Source organism: Belonocnema kinseyi, chromosome 9 (genome assembly GCF_010883055.1).
Source record: "Belonocnema kinseyi isolate 2016_QV_RU_SX_M_011 chromosome 9, B_treatae_v1, whole genome shotgun sequence".
Classification (NCBI taxonomy): domain Eukaryota; kingdom Metazoa; phylum Arthropoda; class Insecta; order Hymenoptera; family Cynipidae; genus Belonocnema; species Belonocnema kinseyi.
Genome location: NC_046665.1, coordinates 76409399 through 76435044, shown reverse-complemented (window position 1 = coordinate 76435044; position 25646 = coordinate 76409399). Strand labels below are relative to the sequence as shown.

Sequence of the window (25646 nt, the reverse complement as noted above, 5' to 3'; positions counted from 1 at the left end):
GTTGGAAATTCGTTTTCTTGGGTTAAACATTTAACTAATTTGAGTAAAATGGATATTTTTTGGTTGAAAATTAATTTTGTTGTTGAAAATTTATATCATTTGTAAGAAATTCAACTCTCTTGTAGAAAATTCGTCTTTTTGGTTTAATAATTCATCTCTTATCGTAGAAATTTAATTTTTTTTGGTTAAAAATGCAACTGTTTGTAAATGGTTATGGTTGACGATTCAACTACTCAGTTAAAAGTTGAAGTACTTTGTGAAAATCCATTTTTACATTCTCATTCCTGAGAATGTAATGTAATCGTCCAAATTTTCAATCTCTGGTTTTTAATGGGTTTTTACGTTTCGGCACACACAGAACCCGAAAACCATAACATTTCATCGGTGTATGTCTTTATGTCTGTATGTATGGTAACCTGAACGTTGTAGCCACGCTAACTTTTGAAGCATCTGTCCAATTGAATCCGCATTTGATACACTTCTGAAGGTCCCCAAAATAAAGGCTACCTTCGTCAATCAGATATTTCGAACCAAAATTAAAAAATTGAGAGCAGTTTCAAAATTTTGAAATTTTTTTTTAAATTTCATAAATTGTAGTCAAAGATTCTTACAGATAGGTAAAAGACTTACAAATTATCTGAATAAAATTTTTTATTTTTATGAAAATTAGAAAAGTTATATACTTTTAAAATTTTGAAAATTTTCAAAAAATAGAAAATTTTATTTTTTTTATAGATCCAAAAATTTCATTCAAAATTTTCACCAGATACCAAATATATTTCAAAACTATTCTACCCGAATTATTCGGTTAGTCCAAAATTAAAAAAAAATTATAGCAGTTTCAAAATTTTCAATTTTTTTTAACTTATAAAAATGTTTGTCAAAGTTTCTCATAGATGGGTCAAAGACTTACAAATTATCCAAATAAAATGTTTAATTTTCATGAAAATTGGAAAAGTAATATACTTTTCGAAAATTTTCAAAAAATAGAAAAAATGATTTTTTTCAAAAATCCAAAAATTTTATTCAAAATTTTCAGTAGATACCAAATACATTTTAAACTTTTCTAGCCGAATTTTTCGATTAGCACGCAATTTGAAAAATTAGAGCTTTTTCAACATTTTAGACCATTTTTTTTTCAAGTTTCAGAAAATGTTGTCAATGTCTCCAAATTATCCAAATGACATTTTTAATTTTGATGAAAAGTAAAAACGTTAGTGTAATGTAATCGTCCAAATTTTCGATCTCTGGTTTTTAACAAATCTCTACGTTTCGGCGCGCACAGAATCCGAAAATCATAAAATTTTGTCGGTGCTGTCCGTATGTATGTCTGTATGTCTTTATGTATGATTACCTGAATATTGTAGCCATGCTAACTTTCGAAGGACTATGGCAATGAGAATGTAATCGTCAAGGCCGTAGGTGCTTTGAGAACCTTCTTCAATGTCAAATTAAAAAAAGGTTCAGCTTTACTTTATGATTGTAGTTTATGAGGGGTTTGAATTACAGTATTTGATATAATTTAATATATATACTTTAAAAAAAGGGGAAAGGATTAAACAACCACAACAGGATCCTATTAGGATCAGGAAAAATAAAATGTGAACATTATTTGCAATATCTGAATAAGCAGTGCCAAACCAAGGTACACACAAAAAGAAATTGTAATAGGAATTTGATATAATAGTTTTTAACATACAATGTAGAAAATTTCGCATTGTGGTCTGTGCACAAATGTGGAGGGTAATGCAGACATAGCGCGGAGCGCGAAGCGCGAGAATGAACAGTCGCGCGCCCTAGGCTGAAAACCGGGCTGAAAATTAGATTTTTTTTGTTGGAAATTAATTTTTTTAACTGAAATCTTGTTTAGTTTAAAATCGAACTATTTGTTTGAAAATTTATGAATTTTTACGAAAAATCGTTGCTTTCGCTTAAAACACAATTTTTTAACTTAAAATATATTTATTCAATTCTTGGTTAAAAATGGATCTTTTTAGTTGAAAATCATTCATTTTCGTTGGATAAAAATTGAACTATACCAGTTTTGGTTGAGAATTTTTCTCTTTTGATTCAAATATTTTGTTAAAACTTCATCTTTTTTTGTAGAAAACTAATCTTCTTGATTGAAAATTTATCTTTTTGATTAAAAATTAATTTCTTTGGTTTCAATATTTTAATTGATTAATATGAAACAATTATTGTTTAGTTTTGTTTCAGTACATTTTAACGCTGTTTCTTTGTTCAAAACGAAATTTTATTTTTTTCTTTGCTCTTCAATCTAGACATACGTGGAAAATCTATACAATATAACCAAAAGAATTAATCTTAGCAGTGCATTTTAGTATTATTCTTTTTTCACTAATTAACCATACATTTTCCATTGCTTAGTTAGCGATGAACTTATATAGTATCTGAAAAATTGATCACTGCGCGTTGAATAATTCATTTACTTGATCATTTGAATGTTATTATAGAAACGGTGAAATATTTTTTTAATTTATGGCGCTGAAGGAATGTATTGAAACTATTTCATTCAAGATTCGGATTTTGGAGTCGAGCCAATTATTGTTCGCATCCTGAATCGAGAATGTCTGGAAGAATGTGGAAGACAGTGAAAGATGCTCCCGACGCGTTTAGGTTTCCCGGCTATTTTCCTAGAATAATTAATATTTTGTCATAAAAATTTGAGACATAATAGCGAACATGCTAACGGACGTCCCTGCACACTTTTGTTTGTGGGTTAATTCACAAAATTCTAATTTTTTTAAATTTGATTAATTTGTGTGGTGCTTAGGAATTAGTATCGATCTTATCAGTGTCAGATTCCCTCGTCTTTTTTCCTACAATAATAAAAATTTTGTCTTCTAAATCTGGGGAATAATAGCAAACATGGTAACGGATGTCCCCGCACATTTTTATGTGGGTCAATTAAAAATTTTAATTTTGTTACATTTGAAGTGTGTGTGTATTTCGAGTTAATGTGTGTTACAATTCTCTCCTATAATTATTCTTAAGTTCTACCGACAGCATTAGTACGACAGAGACCTGCATTATTGGAATGGCAGAGTGCTGAAAAACAATCCAAACCTCAAAATAGTGCACATGAATAAAAATTTTATTTAGCACAGTACAATTTTTTTGTTATTTTTATCCCTAAAAAGAGAGTCCGGAGACATCCGTTATGATATTTTATAGCAGCTCCGAATTTAGTGTAAAAAAATTACCCAATTGCGGCGAGTAGGCGCAACTGAGTTTTAAACTATTCTATTAAGTGTACAAAAAGCTAACAACAGCTATATATTATCGTCACCCCAAATTCCTGATTTACGAGAACAATTTACATAAAGTAACTAAATATGTAACTCTTCTAACTAAACGTTTTACCTAATCCAAGCGTACACTTTCTTTGATTTTAATATATTCTCGATTCACTTGTTCGCCTCAAGAATTTTTCTTCCGTGTAAATTTAATCCAGGATAATATATAGATATTAAGCATATATGAAAATAAAAATATAATAATATACCATTAAATCTAATGAAGGAAAGGGTTCATTAACACGTAATGATTTTAACATTCCAAAGGTGTAATTAGCATTTCTCTTAATTGATCATATGTGCATACTCCCCACGCTCGTTTCGATACGCAGATATACTGATAACTAAAAATCAATACTATGCTTTCAACAATTACATAGCCTTTTTGTTCTAGTTGTCATAAAAAGAACAGCATAATCATAGCACAGTGTCAAAGCAATTATGTTTATATAATTCCTTTTTAGTAAAAAAATATTTATCTTTTTAAAATTATCATACATGGAATTTTTCTTTGAAATGTATGTATAAAAGGTATCTTACCGCCATTGTTTTCCGTTTATCCCGTTTCTTTAGAAGAAGATTTCTGATCAGCATTGCACGCAGCTGAGACCAAAATACTTCGCAGCCCCCCATACTGCCACAACTCTAGTTCTCGCAGTTTCTGTAACAAGAAAAAGTGTTCCATTTTCCAATTACATAGTCTCTTTAAGTAACGACAATATGCATATGAAAAAAATGAAAAAGGATTAAAAAGGACTATAAAAAGGCGACTTAACGGAATGCTCTTCACGAATGAGACATTAATATAAAACTCAATTTTTCAATTTTCGATACAAAGGACCCCGCAGCAAATGTACATGAAATGGCTTTCGGTCGATTTTAATTAAACTTCGTAAAATTGTAGTTCTCAATGTGTCGATCAAAAGTGTTGTTGGGCACAAAGTCCGAAAATGGACAGTTTTCGAGTTATAGAGGGTTAAACATCCAATCCTTTTAAGAAACATTACCAAATATCTCGAAAACTGCAGCTCTGCGAAAAAAATCTTCCCTATGAAAGTTATTGGGCTCTAACGGGGAAATGCAAAGAAAGTCATGGCTTTAAGACACAAGTTATCTTTCTAGGTCATTCAATGCGAAATTGTCATTTATTGCTAATATTCAGCTAATAAAGACAAGATATAAAGAGGAAGTCAATATAGAACCCATATAGGCAAGAAATGAGAATGACTTAGTCAATAGCCAGCCAATGAAGGAAAATCATGAGAAGGACGTTTTCAAGACACGTCCTTCTTGACTCCTACGTAACTTACGCCTTCTTTGGCCGGATATTGTCTAAATCAAGCTCATTTCATGCCTCCATTGGCTAGATATTGACAATATTCTGGACAAATCTTGCCTTCATTGGCTAGATAATGACTAATCTCGCTCATGCCTTGCCTTCATTGGCCAGATAATGACTAAATCACACTCATGACTTGCCTTCATTGGCTGGCTGTTGACTAAGTCATTCTCATTTCTTGCCTCTATGGGTTCTATATTGATTTCCTCTTCATATCATGTCTTTATTGGCTGAACATTAGCAATAAATTACAAGTTCACATTGAATGGCCTTCAAAAATGATCTGTGTCCTAAGGCAATGACTTTCTTTGCATTTCCCCGTTAGAGCTCAATAACTTTAATAAGGAAAATTTTTTTCGCAGAGCTGCAGTTTTCGAGATATTTGGTAATGTTTCTTAAAAGGGTTTGATGTTTAACCCTACATAACTCGAAAACTGTCAATTTTCGGACTTTGTGCCCCTTAACACTTTTGATCGAGACATTAAGAACTACAATTTTACAAAGTTTAATCAAAATCGACCGAAGGCCATTTTATGTACATTTGGTGCGGGGTCCTTTTTGTCAATAAATACCAGGTGTGTTCAAAAAATAAGGTAACTTTATGGTTTTCTCAAAAAATATTCATTTATTCCTCAATATTTATGTTGTTCCCTTCAAAGTAATTCCCCTCAGATATAATACACTTGTGCCAACACTTTTTTCAATCATCGAAGCACTTCTGATAATCATTTTGTGGTACAGCCTTGAGTTCTTTCAGCGATGCAGTTTTGATCTCCTCCATCGTTGAAAATCGATGTCCTTTCATGGGTCTCTTCAGTTTTGGGAAAAGAAAAAAGTCACTGGGGGCCAAATCCGGTGAATATGGAGGCTGAGGCCTGACTGTGGTGCTATTTTTGGTCAGAAAATCTTTCACAAGCAACGATGAATGAGCAGGTGCATTATCGTGATGCAAAAGCCACGAATTGTTTTTCCAAAGTTCCGGACGTTTTTTGCGTATCGCCTCGCGCAAACAGCGCATAACTGCACTACGCCACGGTAATTAAAGAAGACAGTGAGCAAAACCTTTACATTTGACCGAACTTGACGTGCTTTTTTCGTTCTTGGAGACTCAGGATGCTTCCACTGAGACGATTGGGCTTTAGTTTCGACGTCATAACCATATACCCACGATTCATCCCCAGTTATAACCCTTTTGAGAAAATCAGGATCATTATTGACTTGATTGAACATCTCCTGAGCGATGGTCATGCGATGGATCTTTTGATCAAAATTAAGCAGTTTTGGAACAAATTTCGCTGACACACGTCTCTTGCCCAAAACGTCCAAAAAGATAGCACGGCATGAGCCAACCGATATGCCAACATCTTCAGCAACTTCTCTGATGGTAATTCGGCGATTTTTCAACACCATTTCTTCCACTGCTTGAACGTTTTCATCTGTTGTTGACGTGCTGGGACGTCCAGGGCGAGGTTCGTCTTCGACATCCTCTCGGCCTTCTTGGAACAACTTGTACCACATTTTAAGAGTTTTAGAGCACTGGATTCCATTTTTCAGACAAAATGTAATGCAAACTCTATGCTCCATTTTTTTCGAAAGAAGAAAATCGCCGAGCACACAAAACCCTTCTAACCTTTTACGCCTCTGCCAGAAAAAACAACACGAGCTATATAGTCAAAACTGTGAACATATGATCGTGACGTGTGTACCAACACAACAAAACAAAGAATTTTAAACTTGAATGTACATAACCCGCGAAAATTGAAAAGTCACCTTACTTTTTGAACACAACTCGTATACAAATTTTCAGAATGCATGCACATTTTTCAAATGTAATTTAAAAGAAAAAAGGGCCTCGTACAAAATGTATGGAGAAAGCCTTTCGGTGAAGATTTCTCATTACGTCATATTTTACAAATTATCACAATTTAAATCATTAAGTTCCAAAGATATTTTTGTTCACAAAATTGGATAAAACACTGCAGACACATAGTAAAATATAAAACTTGAACTTGTTGCATCTTTAAATTTATTCTGATTATTATTGGATTTCAGTTATATTTATCTGCATTTAAGGTAGTTTTCATACCAAAAATCAGGTCTCAGGAAAAATTTCTATTATTTTAAGAATTATTTTAAGGATTTTCTTTCATTCAGGAAAAACCATTTTTTTCTATGCACTTTATTTGATTCAACCCAAATTTATATTTAAGTTTAACAAATTTTTATTGGTTTAAATTAATTTTATTTGAAGTTTCTTCTGAAATTAAACAAATTATTTTTTAAATTCAAACATAATATTTCTTTGATATAGGGTCAAATAAGTGTTTTTTTATTTTAAATACATTTATTTGTCAGTTCCAATCAATTTTTATTGATTTAAATAAAGTTTGTTTAATTAAAATAAATATTTGTTAGAATCAAACTGCATTTAAACAAATCTGTTTCCTTGAATCAAACAAAAATTGTTCTCACTGCATTCTTTTAATGATTTTAATGATTCGATGATTTATGCTGTAGAAAAATTAAAAATTTTTCAAAAATTTGTCAGAAACAATATTAAAAACAATTTCAATTGCAAAAAACAGTGTTTTAAAAACATCATAAGTAATATTATTTGTATTCTTACGGAATTTAAATAAAGCCAACCATTGAAAGGTATAACAATTTTCAGTATTTTTTGCTACACCAAGTATGAAAGGAATAAATTAATAATATTTCTTAAAGCGTTTTTCATTCACACATATTTACACATTTAAAACTATGGCTCAGTATATTTGACCCAAAAAATTTGGCTAGTTGGAAAAGATGATAAACTAGTCAACTCGAAACTTTTTTAGAATTCGAAGTGTAGCTACTCAAAGCTATCTCCAGGAATAATGTCCTGTACAATTGTCTTTTTCTTTTCCGGAATATAGAGGGTCGATTACGTAACTTTCGTACTTCACTTCCGGATTCACTTTAATGCTAAATTCACCTACCTTGAATTACTTTTTCTCTAAAAAGAAAAAATAGAATGGGCATGCATGAGACAGGGAAGTGATGTGTGCACGTGAAGTGAAAAAGTTACGCAAGGTATCGTTCATCTATTATGTAACGCGTTTTTCTTTTGTTAAAGACAATAGCGTTGTGTAATTTTTTAACTTCGCAGAGATTATATACTCCTCTTTATTTAAATGAAACAAAAATACATTACGTAATATGTAAACCATTCGTAAATTACTCTCTGAATTACCAGGGTGTCTAGAGATCAGGCAATTTGAAATTCCTGGGGGGTTTCCCTATTTGTCCCAGAACACAGATTTCCCCCCGACCAATTGAAAGATTTCCTTTTGTAATTTGTCCCAAATTATCATATCGATGGGTTCTACGAAGAATAGACTATATTTTCGTTCCTGCTAAGAATTAGGCTAACTTCATTTAGCTATGTTTTCAGGAGGAATAAATAACGTATTATTTTTTAAAATATTTCTAACGAATTCAAAACTTCAGCATTTTGTATTGCAGTTTATAATGTAATTTAGGCTCCTATAACTTTCAAAACAAGAAATTTTAAAAGATTTTTATTTATTTCAACACTTCTACGTGTTTACTAAATTTCATACAAAATGAAGTTAGCCTATAATTCTTAACGGTAACAAAAAGATAGCTTACACTGTTAAAAATAATATTAAATTTAATATACCCATGTGTATTAAAATTAATATATGAAGTATATGAAATCGCCATTAAGGGCGCGTATATTAAATTCTATATACATTCATGTTAATCACTTACAAGAAAAATCAGATAATTTCATTTATCACAGATTTAAAATAAGTTTCGCTGCAATTTTCAATTCTAAATGATAAAACATGATACCTTCTTTCGGTTAACCAAAAATAAAATTTAGAGCGAAATTAGGAAAACATTTTACCCGTACATTGCACTTTCATTATAAATAAACACTAAGTCGACGAATTCTAAATTATTTATTTAATTAAGAATATTTTACAAGACATAAAGAAATGAAAGCAGGTTGAGTTTTTACGCACATTTCTATACTGGCCTGTGTATTAAATATAATACAAATGTATATTAAATTCACTACGTCAATGTATGTTACATTTCAGTAGCGGTAGTGCATATTTGCTTCACACACATGTATATTAAGCATCATACAGATTTTTCTAACAGTGTACTCTTCGTAGATTCCATCGATATATAAATGGGCACCTTAACAATATACATAGACACAACTTAAATAGGAAAGAAAACATTTATTTAAACGGGTCAAACTTCCCAGTCACAGATTGAAGTGATCAATATCAAACGAAACTACATTGTTGATCACAAGCATGATACCTCCTATTTATCGATATTAAGTTCGTTTAATGGTAATTTAAATGAGAGTGAACATTTTTTATCTTGTGTATATATCTCCTTTATAGAGATTGAGGCAAATTATTTTGGTCTATATAGAATGTACGCGCAAGGTGGGCGTACATTCTAGTTGACATTCTAGTTGGCAGAAATACTCAATTTTCCGCACTATTAAAAGTCATAAAAGTGCGTTTAAAAAATTCTACCCGCCCCAATATAAATAAATAAATAAATAAATATATATATATATATATGTGTGTTTGTATGTGTGTGTGTTTATTTAGTAATATATTAAAATAAATCGACGTTTCGACCAGTGTTGTGTTAGTTACTTTTTTTGAGTAACTAGTTAAAGTTACGTTACCTAACGAAAAAAGTAACTAGTTACAGTTACTAGATAAAGTGACTTCAAGTTACCTAAAAAGTTATTTTTTTCTTTTCCTTAATTTGTTAATTTAAAAATAAAAATAATTAATATAAGATTAACGAAATTATTTATTATTATTATATTATTACAATAAAATATTAATAATTTATCAAAATATTATTTTAAAAAACAGATTGGTTTGGTAAATAAAAAACTAGACAGAGATTTCGTCAAGTGAACAGTTATTTATTTTTGGAAATTGGAATACAAAGTACACAAAGTAACTGTAAAGTAACTAAAGTTAAGTTGCAAGTTACTGCAGAAATCGTAACTAAGTTACGTTATAAGTTACTTTTTAAAAAAGTAACTAAGTTACCCTACAAGTTACAAATAACGTAACTTTTTAGTAACTTAGTTACTTGTAACAAGTTACTACCCAACACTGGTTTCGACCCGTCATTGGGTCTTTCTCGAGATAAAATAGTACATTATGCAACAACGGGCGAAAGGAGCAGATTCTTCCCGTGGGTGGGTTTACTCTCGACCGTGGCCACCTTTTGGCCCTGAACAGCGGGTCCGACGCATTTTTCTATAGCTTTGTCGCGCCTCGAATTCTGATCGACTAATTTTTACTTTCGTCCCGCCAATTTTACTTTCGCTTCGCTAATTTTACCTTCGGACCGCAAATGAGGTTTGCGGGAAATATATGCTACTTTCGCCCCTATTATCAGGGTCAATAGGTGGCCATTTCGGCCGAGTGTGGAATAAAATAACAAAAGTGTCTATAAAAACATCATTTTTGATCAAATTCAATTTTCCAAATTTAATAATAAATTTCAAACTAAAGAGAATAAACATGTGAAATAAAATCTTTACCTGAAACAAATCGTCGATGCAATGAAAACATAAACATCACAGTTATCATATAAAGCCATTTTCAAATTTTTAACTTCTGTAGTCGTCCTCTTTAAAAAGAAAGTGGAGACTAGTCGACTACAATTTTTTTAAGTCGTTATAATAATTGTTGTCAGAGAAAGAAAAATTACTGTCGCATATAATGAACTGCGTAAGGACGACATTTTGAGAAACAAATCAATTTAATAAACACTGATAGACATCATTAATATTTCTTTTAGTTTGTAAATTAACGCACAAATTATTGTACTTTTTAATAAAAATGGATTCTATAATTTTGCAGCTGATTAATTCTTTTGCTAAAATCTTGATGTTTTTAAAATCAAAATAATAATTAAAATACCAAGTTTATTGAAATAGGCCTTTATTATAATTACCGCGGTTCCGCAATATCTTTTGTGTTTAAATAGTCGTGTTTTTAGTCTTCTGATAGTTTCACCTATGTAAATCTCTAAGGAACCTTTACATTTTATGAGGTAAACAGCACCCGGTAAATTTTCTATTGACTCTGAGTCTTTTTTTAGTTGATGTACAAATTCTCTAATTTATTAGTATTATTGAAATATATATTTATATGAAATTATTTAAGAGAAGTTCTAATTTTTTCTGACAAACTACAATGTTCAAAATGTTTGGAATTCTACAACACTTCTACAAGACTTCTGGAATACAAGCATAAGTTAAAATTGCAAACATGGTATTGGAATGACATTCTCGTAATTCACGGAATTCATGGAAATGAAGGAATTCACGAAATTCATGGAATTCGCGGAATTTAAGGAATGTACGGAATTTATGGAAATCAAGGAATTAAGGAAATTCAAGCAATTCATAGAATGCAAGAAATTCGTCGATTTCAAGGAATTCGTTAAAATGGCAGAATTCACGGATTTCACAAAAATCATGGAAACCACGGAATTCATGGATTTCACGGAATTTATGGAATTAATGGAATTTACAGAAATAATGGAATTCAAACTACTCAATGAATTCACGGAATTTGTGGAATTCAAAGAATTCGTGGAATTTTATTAATTCTATATATTCCGTGAATTCCCTAATTTTATTGAATTCCATTAACTCATTGAATTTCATGATTTCCTTAAATTTCAGGAATTCAAAGAATTCCACGACTTCCTTGAATTTCATGAATTAGTTGAATTCTGTGACTCGCTTGAATTCCGTGAATTCCATGAATTCTACGAATTCCATAAATTTCATTAATTCACAAAATTCCATGAATTCCACGAATTTTATTAATTCCGTGAATTCCGTCATTTCCGTGAATTCCATTAATTCCGTGAATGTCGTAAATTTCGGGAATTCTGTGAATTTTATAAATTCCTTACATTCGTTGAATTCCGTGAATTCGATGGATTACGTGAATTACGCAAATTCCATGAATTCTACAAATTCCGTGAATTCCTTAAATTCGTTGGATTTCGTGAATTCCTTGATTTTGTTGAATTCGGCAATTCTTTAAATCTCCCGAATTCCTTGTATTCTGTGCATATCGTTAATTCCTCGAATTTCATGAATTCTACGAATTCCATGAATTCCGCTAATTCCATGAAATTCGTGATTTCCGCTCGTTATATGAACTCCGTAAATTCTGTCAATTCCAAAAATTCCTTGAATTCCATAAATGCGCGCGTTATATACAATATATAATAAAAGTTTTAGCTACGTCAGAAAGCTTCTTCTTTTTGCCAGAAACAAGTGTTCTAAGAAATGATTTACATTTTTTCTTTAATTTTTCGCGTAAAGAGGTGGCGATATATCCAATCGCAACTATGGTACAGAAGTGTTGCGGATAACTGGACTTTTTATTTAGCGTTTCTAATCATTTTGACTTTACTATTACTATACGGAGATAACTTTCAAGAGATTAATTCACGGAACTGCTCCTTGATCTTATTTGAGCTTAGATTTAAGATCTCGGAACCCTTGTTTTAAAGCAACCGCCTTTTGGCGCATGCTGTGACTATAGATATAGATCTCAATATCTAATCAAAATAATTAAATGTGACGTCATATTAACCTTCTCTGTACTAAATGTGTTGCTCATAATGTCGTCCTGCTGCAGTTCATAACATGCGACTGTAATCATTCTTTTGCTAACAACAATTATTATAATGACTTACAAAAAACTGTAGACGAGTAGTCTGCTCTTTCCTTTTAAAGAGGACGACTACTTTGAAAAATAAAACAGTTGCGAAACTTTTCATGTATGAAAATCACATTTTTTGGGGACACGCTGTTCCTTTGATAAAGGTTTCTCGGAGAAGGATGCTTCTTTGAGGATGTTCTTTTCATGGTTCGATAAAGCCTAACAGTATTTCAAAACGTTTTTGCATTTTTTTGTTTGAAATCATTTGTGTGAAAGTTAGACAGGTTTTTAGTTCTCCTGTAAAAATCGGCTGGAAGCTATCGAAATGATCTATAAAATGTGCCAAATGAAGTTATTTCGTCAATGTTTAAAAAAGAAATAAAAAAAGAGGGCAAATTTCAATGTTTTCATAAAATTTTAATGAAATGATTTTCAAATTATGAACATTTTTTCATGTTTTCTTAGCAAAAATGGACTGAATTGAGTACTTAAGCTCAAAAAATTACATAAAGTTGCTTCGGTAACGACTTGAAGGGGGACCTGAAAAAATTCGCAGCAATACTTATCATTACACTAACTTATCACCATTATTATTATTATGAAATTTTTTGCTTGCATGCTGAAACATATTTAAATTTGAAACAAAAATCTCAGGGAAAACATTTTTTGTCTGATTATTTAAATACCTATATATATATATTCATTTGATTTTTATTATTACTTTTATTTTTTCATTTTATTTTATTATTACTATTATTAAGATGAATATTCCAATAATCTTGTCAGTCTCAGTAATCGTGCAACTTGGTTATAAATATGCCTTCAAATTAAATAAATAGCAAGAAAATTGGCATCACGGTTACTTTGACGTTTACCCAATATTAGATTTTATTTAAACATTGAAATTTTCACTTGCTATCAAAAATTTCTTAAAAAAAAACCTATTTAAGAGAAGTGTATTTTCAACTCTCACATAATTAACACTAAAAGAACTTAAGCAATCATTGAGGAATTTTATTTTTATTATATAGGCTTATGAGACACGTGAGTCATCAGATTCTCCTTTCTGTGATTCTCGACTCAAAAATAAAAAGAAGATAAAATAGAAAAAAGTAAATTCTGCGATAGAAGAAAAAAATTCTTGATCCTAAATAAAATTCTCAAGTTTTTTGCCGATCAAATAAAATTCCTGGGGCTTTTCCGGTTTACATGATTTCCCGATATGCCAGTCACTCTGATGCTATGATTATACAGGAAAAAGCTGGAAAAAGTTCTGCTGCATCTTATTAATTCAGGTTTTCCTTCCCGCCATTGTCGCACGAAACTTCATGTGTTTGTTTGAGTTAAAAACTGAATTCAAGTCCAGTTTTGTTTAAAAAAAAAAATGATGACCTTTTTTTCTGTTTATCATTGTCACAGCTTCATATATTAGCAATAATCTCCTGCAAGGTATCCAGATAGTGTTGATATAAGGGACCCGACCAAACGGAATAAAATAATTAAATTTTTTAATTACTCTTAATTCTGGAGGCAATTTTATTCAAATAACTGTGCCTCTTGTGTAAATAGTAAAATGTAAACGTCGGGTCAAATATGACGCTATAACAATTTCGTTTTTAATTTTTTTTTTAATCTGTCGAAACGCATTGAAGAATAAACAAAAGATTCTTTCTTTCTTCTTCGGTACATTATGGGTAATTAAGTTTCAACTGGTTCCTAGTCTATATAGAATCAATGCAAATCACTGACATTAAATGGCAATGCTGACAGAGAATTCGATTTTGTAAATGGCGTTAGCATCATTGTCTTTAGGACTGAATAGTTTGAGTGTGAATCAACCGGCATTCTATCCATCCAAGTGCATTAGGCGAGACCACGCATGTGTTTAATGCACGTTTATTATTTGATTACACGCACATGCTGCATATCGTTCACGCGATTCACGTGCACGTAATACGAGATCTCAATACATAATGAATTTGTACTCAATCTTGATTAAACTGTCAAAGCACAAGACAGCAACCTTTATTTTAAACGAAAATTATTCCGAAGCAAAAATTTATGTTACAATATCTAATTTAAGCGTCTCATAATCAATTATCGAATTTCGACTAATGATTAATAAAGCCCTCATATTGAAGCTCTCTTATCCAAAAATGTTAAAAAACATAAACCGTATTAAAATTCACTGAACTTTCTTTACTATTGCTTACAATTTTTAAAGACAGTTTTGAATATTTCAGATTTTAAAAGCAAATGAGACTTAAAACAAATCGCAAAAATAGAAATTTGTTATTTTTGTTGAAAATTATTTATTTGATTGTTGTTGCAAATCATTTTTTTTGTTGAAATACATTTTTTTTTAAATTGAACTTTTCCATTTTTGGTTGAAAATTGATCTTTTTTAGTTAAAAATTTGTTTTTATAATTTTCAAATGTATCTAAATTAGATCAATGAGCAATTTAAATTAAGTAGAAATTAAATTTTGTTGTTGTTGAAATATCAACTATTATATTTTGCGTTGAGAATTTATATTTTGGTTGAAAATTCAACTTTTCACATTGCAAATTCAACTATATATTTAAAAACTCGGCTTTTTGGCTTCATAATTTAACTATTGTGTTAAAAATACAACTATTTTTTGCACTAGTTTAGTCTTTTTTATTAAAAGTTGGACATTCAACTATTGAATAAAAATTTCAACTATTTTGTTGAACATTTGTCTCTTTCGATTTACAATTCAACTATTCGGATATATATGCAATTGTTTGGTTAAGAATTAATATTTTTGTTCAAAATTCAATTGTTTGGTTTAAAGTGTAACTATTTTTGGTTGCTGTTTAAAAAAAATTTAATTTTAATTCGAAATTGTTTTATTCCGTTTATGAAAAATGCTATGTAAAATTCTTACAAAATAAAAGTTCTGGTATAAGAATATATTATTAGCCAGGAAAAATAAACAATTGATCAGGGGAAAATAAATGGATTTGAAAAATAAAGTTGTTCAACCACCGTGTTAGTTATTTAAATAATTAGAACTGTGTTTTGTTTATAAGGATTTTTAAGCTAAAAAGCAAGATGGTTTTAACGTGATCTTATTTACTCCAAGCTAAGAAATTAAATCCTTACTAGTTACAAAGTGTTATCATAGTGTGGGAAATTGCATAAGCATGGCAAACATGAAAACGCATGAAAAATGCATAAAATGATGATAAATTTATTTTTTGTCTTCCTCTTTTTGGGTGCAGCCTCAACTTGAATTTCATACCTTCTTCTCATGGCCTTATGCTGAAATGGGCACACTACAATCAATAACTTGCCATTCACACGACTCAACATTCAAGCACCTACAAAGCTAAGAACTAGGAAAAGAATGCTTAGGAACATTAAGGCGTAAAGATAAGGACTCATAAACATAGAATTACAAAAAAAAATCTAAAAAATATCTAAAAATAGGCTCTGATGTTACAAAATATCAAAAATAAAAAACTGATGCTGGATCAACCTGGGCGTCTGCTCGAATCTTGAACAAAATTCTCTGAAAATTCCGGTTTTTTCCAGGTATCTCAAGATTTTTCCAGATATATTTTTTCATAGTACGAGGCCATTTAAGTATTTCACATTTTGTTAAAATAAATGACTAGGATTGCGAGTTTATCATAAATGTTTTTTGTTTCAGTCCTTGTAAATATTTAAATTTCTTAAAATAGTGTTATTCATATGTCAAATAAAATAAATATTTCTTCATTTGTTAAAGGAACATTATTAAAGGATTTAAGTAATCTTTCAATGTTACAAGTTTCTAGGATTTAATTAATATGTTTAATTTAGAAAATTTTAACAAAATATATTCGAAAATATTCTTAAATGTACTATACTACCACCATCGAATAATTAAATAATACTAAAAACATAATCAAAAACTGCTTTAATTTGTTCCGAAACTCCATACATTTGTACAATAATTAAAAAGAATGTTTATTTTATCTTCATATACTTAAAATTCAGTGCAAATTTAACATAATATTTGGAATGAAAGATATTTTCTTGGCGAGTAGAAACCATATAAGAACATTTCATTTCCAACTAAGTAGTTTATTTTTAAACTAAATCATATACATTTTTTAATAGATCGTTAAATCTTCAACTGAAAAAATATAAGCTTTCAACCACCAAGTGAATGACTTCAAATCTCAGTTAACAAAATAATTTTGAACAAAAAAAAAAAATTCCAGAAAATAGTTGAATTTTCAAGAAAAGTGATTAATTTTCTCCTTAAACAATGAGAAATGAGACTGAAAAACAAAATACATGAATTTTTTAACTATAAAGATAAAACTTCAACTAAAAATTATATAATCAAATGTCAGTTTAAAAAATTAAATTAACCCAAATAGATGAGCTTTCAACTAGAATATTAAATTTATGTTTAAAAAGTCAATTTTCAATAAAAAGAACGAATTTTCATACATAAAAGTACAATTTTCAAAGAAAAATGTAATAGTTGATAGTATAACCAAAAAAGACTTTTATTTCAAATAAAAAACAATGAATTTTCAACCAAATACTTAAACTTAAATTTTCAACGAAAAAAGATTAATGGAAAAGATAGAATATTTAAAATTTAATTTAAACAAATAAATTAAAAAGATGGTTATATTCATTAATATAAAGTTACTTTTATAATTGAAAAAATTGCTATCTAATTTTATATTACAATCAAAAAATGTTAAGCATGCATTCGAAAAATGCCCTTACATCTGATATTTCCAGGGTTTTCCAGGTATATAATAATTTCCTGACAATTCCAGGTTTTCCAAGTGAGTAGACACCCTGCCAATCTCTTATGCCAATTTCAAAATCAGAAAAATGTACTTATCTTTTATTTATTGTTTACATAATACATACATCTATAAAAATGATAGAGATTTAAATAATGGGATGATTGTTCGTTCAAATGCTCATAAAGAAGGAAAATGAGGAAAACTTACTTCCTTTAGGCTCTAAGTAAGTAGCGCGATGTGCCTCCAATTAGTCGAGGCCTCGTGCTGAACGGTGCTGCTGTTACTGACGCTAATTAATCATAACTCACTTATCCCCCTATGGTACCGACAACACCGCGAGGAACGCACTCTGAGCGTTTTTGAGCACTTTTATTGGCGCGTCGTGTCATCATTACAATAGACACCCTTGCACTTTTTTACTTCTCTAAGTACTTATTTTAAAATAATATTTCACAGCCAAATTTCCAGATTTTCACTTTCAATCGTTCATCTTCTTCCAATTATGTTTTTACGAGTTGTTTCCACGACGACTTTAGGACATCCAAGTTGACCAAACTCGAGCCAGGTGGTACTTTCGAGTCGACCTAATGGAACAATTGTAATATTAAAATGTTATTCTTCGCATAAAGAGGAATTTAGCAACAGGGTGGTCACTAGGGTGGCTTAAGAAAATATTTGTACGCATTCTTCTTGTTTTACCCCCTATTTTCTTTCATTTCGTGGAAAAATAACTGTAACGTCGCACAGTGGGGAAAAAAGCATCTTTTTAGAAAAAAAACCTACAATTCTTAATCATTTTTTTTTTAGAACTGACCAAACTTAGCTGGGTATAACGACGAGTGGCTGCGGATATTTTACTTTAACTAAATTAAAATTTGTTATTCAACAACAAAGTTAAAACTTTTTTTGGGTGTAGTTCCGAATAGCGTAAACCGACGATTTCGTTCATACTATGTATATTTATGTATTTTGACGATTTTCATGGTGAAACCATGAAAAAAACCATAAAAAACATGGTTTTTTGCGATTATCTCAGCTAATATGCAAAATAAAGATTTTTTATTTAAAAAACGGAAGATAAGCAATTGCCAGAGTAATAATGTTTAATGTCTGTGATCAACTGGATAAATGGATCAGCAATGACATGTTAATGACTGAGGGGTAAATAATTTTGGTCACATCCGACCCCCTTTCCAAAGTCCCCTTCCTTCAAGTGACATGTTAATGACTGAGGGGGAAATAACTTTGGTTACACCCCTGCCCCTTTTCCAACGTATCGTGGGGACGGGACGGCACCCCCGTGATCGGTTACAGAAATAATGTAAGGTCACACCCCTGCCCCTTTTCCAAAGTACCGTGGGAGGAGGGAAGGCACCCGATGACCGGTCACAGAAACAATGTAAAGTCACACCCCTGCCCCTTTTCCAAAGACCCGTGGGGGTGGGAAGGCATCCCCGCTACAGGTCACAGAAATAATGTAAAGTCACACTCCTGCCCCTTTTCCAAAGTCCCGTGGGGGGACGGAAGGCACCCCCGTGATACGTCACAGAAATAATGGAAGGTCACACCCTATCCCTTTTCTTTACTTGACTCACTGAATACACAAATGAGAGTGAAAATATTTTCGTACCATTTAAGTCACACCGCTACATATTGTCTTGTATTTCTGTGATTATTCATATTTATCAAATCTTGAGTGCTTAGCGTTTGATCGTTTCGAGAAGCGCGCAATATAACTCATTGGTTTGGCTAAACATATTACTGACTACTTTCTGATGCGTGATTCTTATAGTGACATCGCTTTTGTCGCTAAAGTTACTAGGATTGGTTTTATTCGCTGATCTTGAGCGTTTAGCGTTCAACCCACCTGCGAAGGGTAGAATGTTATTATCGGTATGTGCGCACTAGTTAATAATGTTACTTTGGGTACCATTTCTGCCTTTAAAGAAGTGATTAATTAGTCAAGTTAAAATCTTGGGCGCTTAGCGTTTGATCGTTTTGAGAAGCGCGCTATATGAGTCAACGGTGTAGGCGAAAATATGACAGACCACGATCTGAACCGTGATTTTTATGTTGACATCGCTTTTGTAACAAAATCTGTTGTAATTCGTTTTATTCACTGATCTTGAGCGCTTGGCGCCGCATAGCGCTAAAACTGTCCATTTGTTTGGATTTTTTTACGGATATTTCATCCGGCACTTATAACCTTAAAAATTACAAAGTTTCAGCTAAATCCAGTGAAAGCCATTTTCCTAAACATTTAGTGCGGGGTCCTTTGACATTTGTGAACAAATGCACATTTTGACCATTTATTCATAAATAGGCAATGAATAGGAAAACATGAAAGCAAGGAATATTTAGAATGAGATTTGAATTTGATTTCACAAAAGAATGAGGCTTTTGCATGGAACAATGGTTAAATGTGCATTTTCTAACAAAAATGGTTTATATAATTAACAGTGCTGGTTAGTATAAAATATATGACATCAAGAAGTCTTTGTCAAGACATTTTGAGTTGATTCCGCAAAAATTGTCCACTTCTTTAATCAGCAAAAACTTGTCTGAGGAAATAGTTTTCTTTTCTTTGGTAGCGTACACACAAAAAACAAAAGATAAACTTTACATCGATTTCCGACGAAAGATTTTCTGCAACAAAAATTAACTTCACAGAATAAACTTTACACAAAATCGTTTAAACTTTCTTTTGTTTTTCCATGACAAACACATGTTTTTTTAAAGACGCGAAGTTGGATAAACAAAACTTTATCGCTCTAAACAATTTCCTGCAACAAATTTTATTCTTAGTTTTTTCTGCGTATCGATTTGGTATCTAGTGAAAATTTTGAATGAAATTTTTGGATCTATGAAAAAAATAAATTCGTCTATTTTTTGAAAATTTTCAAAATTTTGAAAAGTATATAACTTTTATAATTTTCATAAAAATTAAAAATTTTATTTTGATAATTTGCAAGTCTTTTACCCATATATAAGAAACTTTGACAAAAAATTTTTTATAATATTAAGAGAAAAAAATTGAAAATGCTATAATTTTTTTTTAATTTTGGGCTAATCGAAAAAATCTATTAGAATAGTTTTGAAATATATTTGGTATCTAGTGAAAATTTTGAATGAGATTTTTGGATCTATAAAAAAAATAATTTTTTATATTTTTTTGAAAATTTTCAAATTTTTGAAAAGTATATAACTTTTCTAATTTTCATCAAAATAAAAAATTCATTTTGTGTACCTTCAAAAGTGTATCAAATGCGGAATCGTTTGGACAAATACTTCAAAAGTTAGCGTGGCTACAACATTCAGGTAACCATCCATTCAGACATACAGATATACATACAGACAGACACCTATGAAATCTTATCATTTTCGGATTCTGTGAGTGCCGAAACGTAAAGATCCGTTAAAAATCAGAGATCGAAAATTTGGACGATTACATTACATTCTCAGGAATGAGAATGTAATAAAAAAAGGTGCCTTATGCAGCAAAAAATCAAATCAAAACACCAGATGACACAATTAAAAATTCGAGTGTTCTAAAAGCATTTCAGTTTGGTCAAAAAACTATCTATCTACTACCTATCTACTCTATTTATTTCTTTTGCGTAAGTCATATGTCGTTTTTTGACAATTGAATAATTCTTTCTAAACCAGATAAACCAAAATAGGGAGAGTCGGTGAGACAAAAGCAACAAAAATATCAACTTTAAATTTAGAGTTTTAATATATAAAGGATTTTATATTGAGGGCGTTAAAAATAGAAGGCCTTAAAAATTGAAGCTTCTAAAATTTAAGTATTTAACACTAATTAAACTATTCGATAAAAACGATTTTAGGAATGAAAAACTAGATTAGATTGTTGAAAATATAGAGATTTAAAATCGAAACGGTTTGATTTACCACGGTACCAAAGAACGTCTATTTCAGAGAAGTACATATATCCTAATATTTCATGTCTGCTATTTCCATAACTCGTCCATTTTGTTGGCTTCCAATTTAAAATGTAATGTTTTAAACGTTAGATATAAAAATAGTTAAATTTCCACAGTAAAAACAAATACTTGAAATTGTTACACATTAAAATGATTGCCATTATTTTCCATAAAATTTGTCTATATTTAAGCGAAATTTCTTTAAAATTGAGACTCAGTTCTGATATACCAATAAAATTCGGCTAACTTTAATTAAAAACAATTTTAAGTTTTACATATCTGCATTTCAGAGTTTAATCATGCGTTTCTTAACAAATTCAAATATACCATACTTGAATTCGGGCCCATTTTTGTTTAATATCAGTTCCCTTCTAAAAAGTATAGAAAAATTTCGAAAATCAGCAAAAGCTCCTTTCTTTACTTACTTTTTATTATTATTCATAAGTTTTACTTGAAGGATTAAAGCTTTTAATTTTTACCTATTATTAGAAAGGGTTCAAATACATTTATAGTTTCAGTCTATATGATGGGGAATCAATTCAGTGTTCTTTACCATAGTGAATAACTGTATTGGCTTATGCATTATAAATATAAAACGTTACACCTGATCCATTCCCAAGTCCAATATAATCTTCTAGATTATTTATGTATATATAATAAGTCGAAAGTACTGTCTCTGAAAACAATTTTTCCCGAAGGGCTGAACACCCTTTTATATATGGGCTTCATGAAAATAACCCTAATGTCCAATTTGAGTAGAAATGAGTAAAAGAAGGAGGTGAGGCCACTTTTGCTTAATGTGTTGGCGAATGAATCAGCCTTTATGAATGAATGGATACGTACAATCGTACATAGTCCGTTAATTCGTCGACTAGAATTTATTTCTTAATCGACCATCTACATATATTTGATAATAGATGAATATAACCACTCTTGCTCTATAAGTAACCACTTCCAATTTTGTATTATTATTATTATTATTATTATTATTATATGAATGTGACAAATCACTGTACAATGTACAGGTCATTGTCCAGGACAATGGTGTTTAAAAATAAGAGAAGCTTCAAAAGAAAAATAATGCAAAGTACACATTCTATAGAGATTCAAAGAGAAATAAGAATAATCAGAACCTTAATTTCCTGATACGTTTATAGTTGATTTGGGAGGGGGGGGGGGGGTTAACAGGGGTAAAAATGGTATTATTATGATTTTCGGCGAAAGTTGATGTCAGAGAGAAAAATATTTCATGGGACCATATGGATTATACAAAAAATCTACATCTTTTTTATCAGTGACTTTTTCACATAACCTTAAAATGTCCGAGAAAAATGCGAAAACGGTGTTTTCTTTTTTTTCGTTTTTTATTTTTCATTTTCGCAAAAATAATTTTATTTTGTCGAAACTCAATGAAAGTATACCTTTTTATGTGTTTAATTTTCACAAATTTTTTTAGATGAAAAAATCAATTGGTTTCCGAAATAATAATTTGTTCCGGTACGAAACACTTTTTTTCAAATGAAATTTGTCCTTTAGAAAATCATCGTACAGAGTTCTTTTAGGGCTCAATTTTTTGTCTTGATATATACTTTAAAAGTATGTCAATTTCTTTCAACAACACTACTACAATTTATCATTATCTCGGACAAGAAAAAACATCAACACCGGATCAACAACATTGATTTGAATCAAGTACAATATTCTGATGAGAAGAAAAAAAATATAATCCCTATAGGAGAACTTGCTCAAAAATGGAAAATAAACTCGTGAAGTGACTTTTGAAACAATTAATTTTTCTTTAAATGTTGATAATTTGTTTAAAGTTTAAAATATCTTAGAAAACTGATTACATCATTCAATTTGACGGAAAAAATACGATAAAAAAATTTAATTTATTATTTGACCAGAAGCTTCATTTTCTAAACTAACGCTATTGACATTTAAGTAGAATAATGAAGCTTCAAATAAATAAGGAAAAATACGAATTAAAAATTTTTTTTTGCCCTTAAAATCTATTGGGTTTTAATTCTTTGTTAAATTTATAGATGTATAAGTCATTTGCAATCAAACTATTTATAATTTAAGATTTCGTTTTCAAAAATATTTCATTTCTCAAGATTCTTACACTATGAATGTTTACAACATAATGAACGTATAAAAAAATGAATAAACAATACTACACTAACCTGGGTCATTTTGGCATCATTTCAAATTGATCGTCATGGTACGATTTTTCAGTATACTGTGTTTCTTCCTGATCTTCAAACGTTTCTTCGATATGGCAAAATTCCTCGGATAACTGTATTTCCGGGTTCAAGCAAAGACCTGGCTGCTCGATTTCACGTGAAATGCCTTTGTATTCATCGAAATCTTTCGAAATTTTGTCAAAGTTCGAACAATCGACTGAACTATGACGTTTTGTAGATTTTGTAAATGCTTATACATCTATAAATTTAACAAAAATTTAAAAACCAATTGATTTTGAGGCAAACCAATTTTAAAATTCGTATTCTTCCTCATAAGCTTCTGGTCAAATAATAAAATAAAGTTTTTGTATTTTTCTCCGTCAAATTGAATGGAGTTATCTGTTTTTTAAAGATATTTTACAACTTGAACAAATTATCAACATTTAGTGAAAAATTGATTGTTTCAAAAGTCACTTTTCGAGATTTTTTTCATTTTTGGGCATGTTCTCCAATAGGGACTATATTCTTTTTCATTTCATCAGAAAGTATATATCTAAACAAAAAAATTGAGCCCTGAAAGAACTCTGTACGATGTTTTTCTGAAGGGCGAATTTCGTTTGAAAAAAAAGTGTTTCTGACCGGAACAAATGATTATCTCATAAATCAATTGATTTTTCCATCTAAAAAAATTTCTAAATATTAAACACATAAAAAGGTATAATTTCATTGAGTTTCGTCAAAATAAAATTATTTTTTTGAAAATGAAAAATAAAAAACGAAGAAAAAAGGAAAACACGGTTTATCCCATATTTCTCGGACATTTTGAGGTTCTGCGAAAAAGTCACTGACGTCAACTTTCGCCAAAAATCACAATAATACTATTTTCACCACTTTTACCCGCCCCCTCCCCTTAATCAATCCGCCACGTCTCTGCTCACGCATTTTTTTGTTTACGTTGATTATGAGCTACTTTACCATTTATAATTGTCCAAGTGCTGTTAACAATTTTCTTTTTTTTTGCCTCAAAATAAGTTAATTCGCTTGGACTATTAAGCTTGAACACAGACACAAGTGGACCCAATTAGGGAACCTTACGTAACGATTTTGTGAGGATCTTCACTTGGGGTGATTGCTAGAGAGATTGATCAGCAACCTGGGTCGTAGCAATGTACGGAACGAACGTGTTAATTATATAAATAACACGAGAATTCTGGGTCAATCTAAAAACTTTCTATTCCTTTCTCACATTACTCCTTTCCCCAGCGAGTGAGTTACACCTAACCCGAAAGGGAAATATCTTAATCGAGTAATAATAATAAACACAAACTCTTTTTAAAAAGGGGAGAGATTTAATATTTCCAAGTGAGGCTGACCGGTTTCAGCAAGCATATTTCTGAGTAACTAAAATAGAAGCAATTGTAAAAGAACGTATATGGAGCTTAACAAAAATGAAAATTGACACTGAAATGTAAAAATACTTCCCCTGCTTACTCAGGTGTTAATTATAGTTAAGTGGACTCTTCATTGTACTCACTAATGAAAAAGATCTACATAAATCCATTTCATTCTTTTATCAGACTCTGACATTTTTTTCCCATATTATTCTCATAAGGTAGTTTTAATCAGTTAACCAGAAATCTATCATTAATAATATGAATATTCAAAGAAGATGCATATGAAGAAAATTTTAAAACAAGAAAGGAAAAAGGATCATTCAAAATTATTTCAAATATTATACTAGAGAGACGTGGTGTTTTTTTGTACAAATAAGAGTTTCTATCAGAGTTTCTATTAAAAGAAACGTCGCGTAATCCTGTCATATTAAAATTTCTTTCTGTATAGCAATAAAAGAATTTAATAATGAATAATAAAAAGCGTTGGTTGTCATCCAGAAGAAAATTATGCAATCAAAACAGAAACCAACAAATTTTTATGAAGAGGAAAGAGTGCATGCTATTTGTTCACATTTTCATCCCTTCACTGAGCAGGGGTTCTTAGTTGAAAAACGAGAGAATCCGGACCTACGTTAGTATCGACCGTGAGGTGCGAGACCCACCTCGTGCCACTTCTCCCACCCCAGGTTTATTTTGTCGTTTCAGCAGTCATCAACTAAGTGAAAAGCAGATCAAATTTTATGTAATGCATAAGACCGCTGTAAAATTTAAGCGCATCATTTGTACACATTTTTGTATAGTGTTGAGCTTCCGGATCCCTTTTGAAACGATTTTATCGGATTTTTTAATAAAAAGTTTGAAAAGGATTAAAGAATGTTGGTTACTTGTTCGATTGTAACATATCCGCTACATTTGCTCAATTTTGAATTA

The 25646-nt window shown here is 30.5% G+C and overlaps 1 protein-coding gene across 1 annotated transcript in view; it reads right to left on the bottom strand.

Annotated features, from left to right (window-relative positions):
* LOC117179416 (ATP-binding cassette sub-family A member 5-like) overlaps positions 1–25646 on the bottom strand; it is a 134296-nt gene that overhangs the window by 47511 nt on the left and 61139 nt on the right. Inside the window, exons 3-4 of the mRNA XM_033371184.1 lie at positions 17400–17776; positions 3858–3978 (exon numbers count right to left, since the gene is read on the bottom strand). Of these exons, the coding sequence (XP_033227075.1) occupies positions 3858–3950 (93 nt within the window). The 5' untranslated portion in view covers positions 3951–3978; positions 17400–17776. The remainder of the gene's footprint in view (positions 1–3857; positions 3979–17399; positions 17777–25646) is intronic.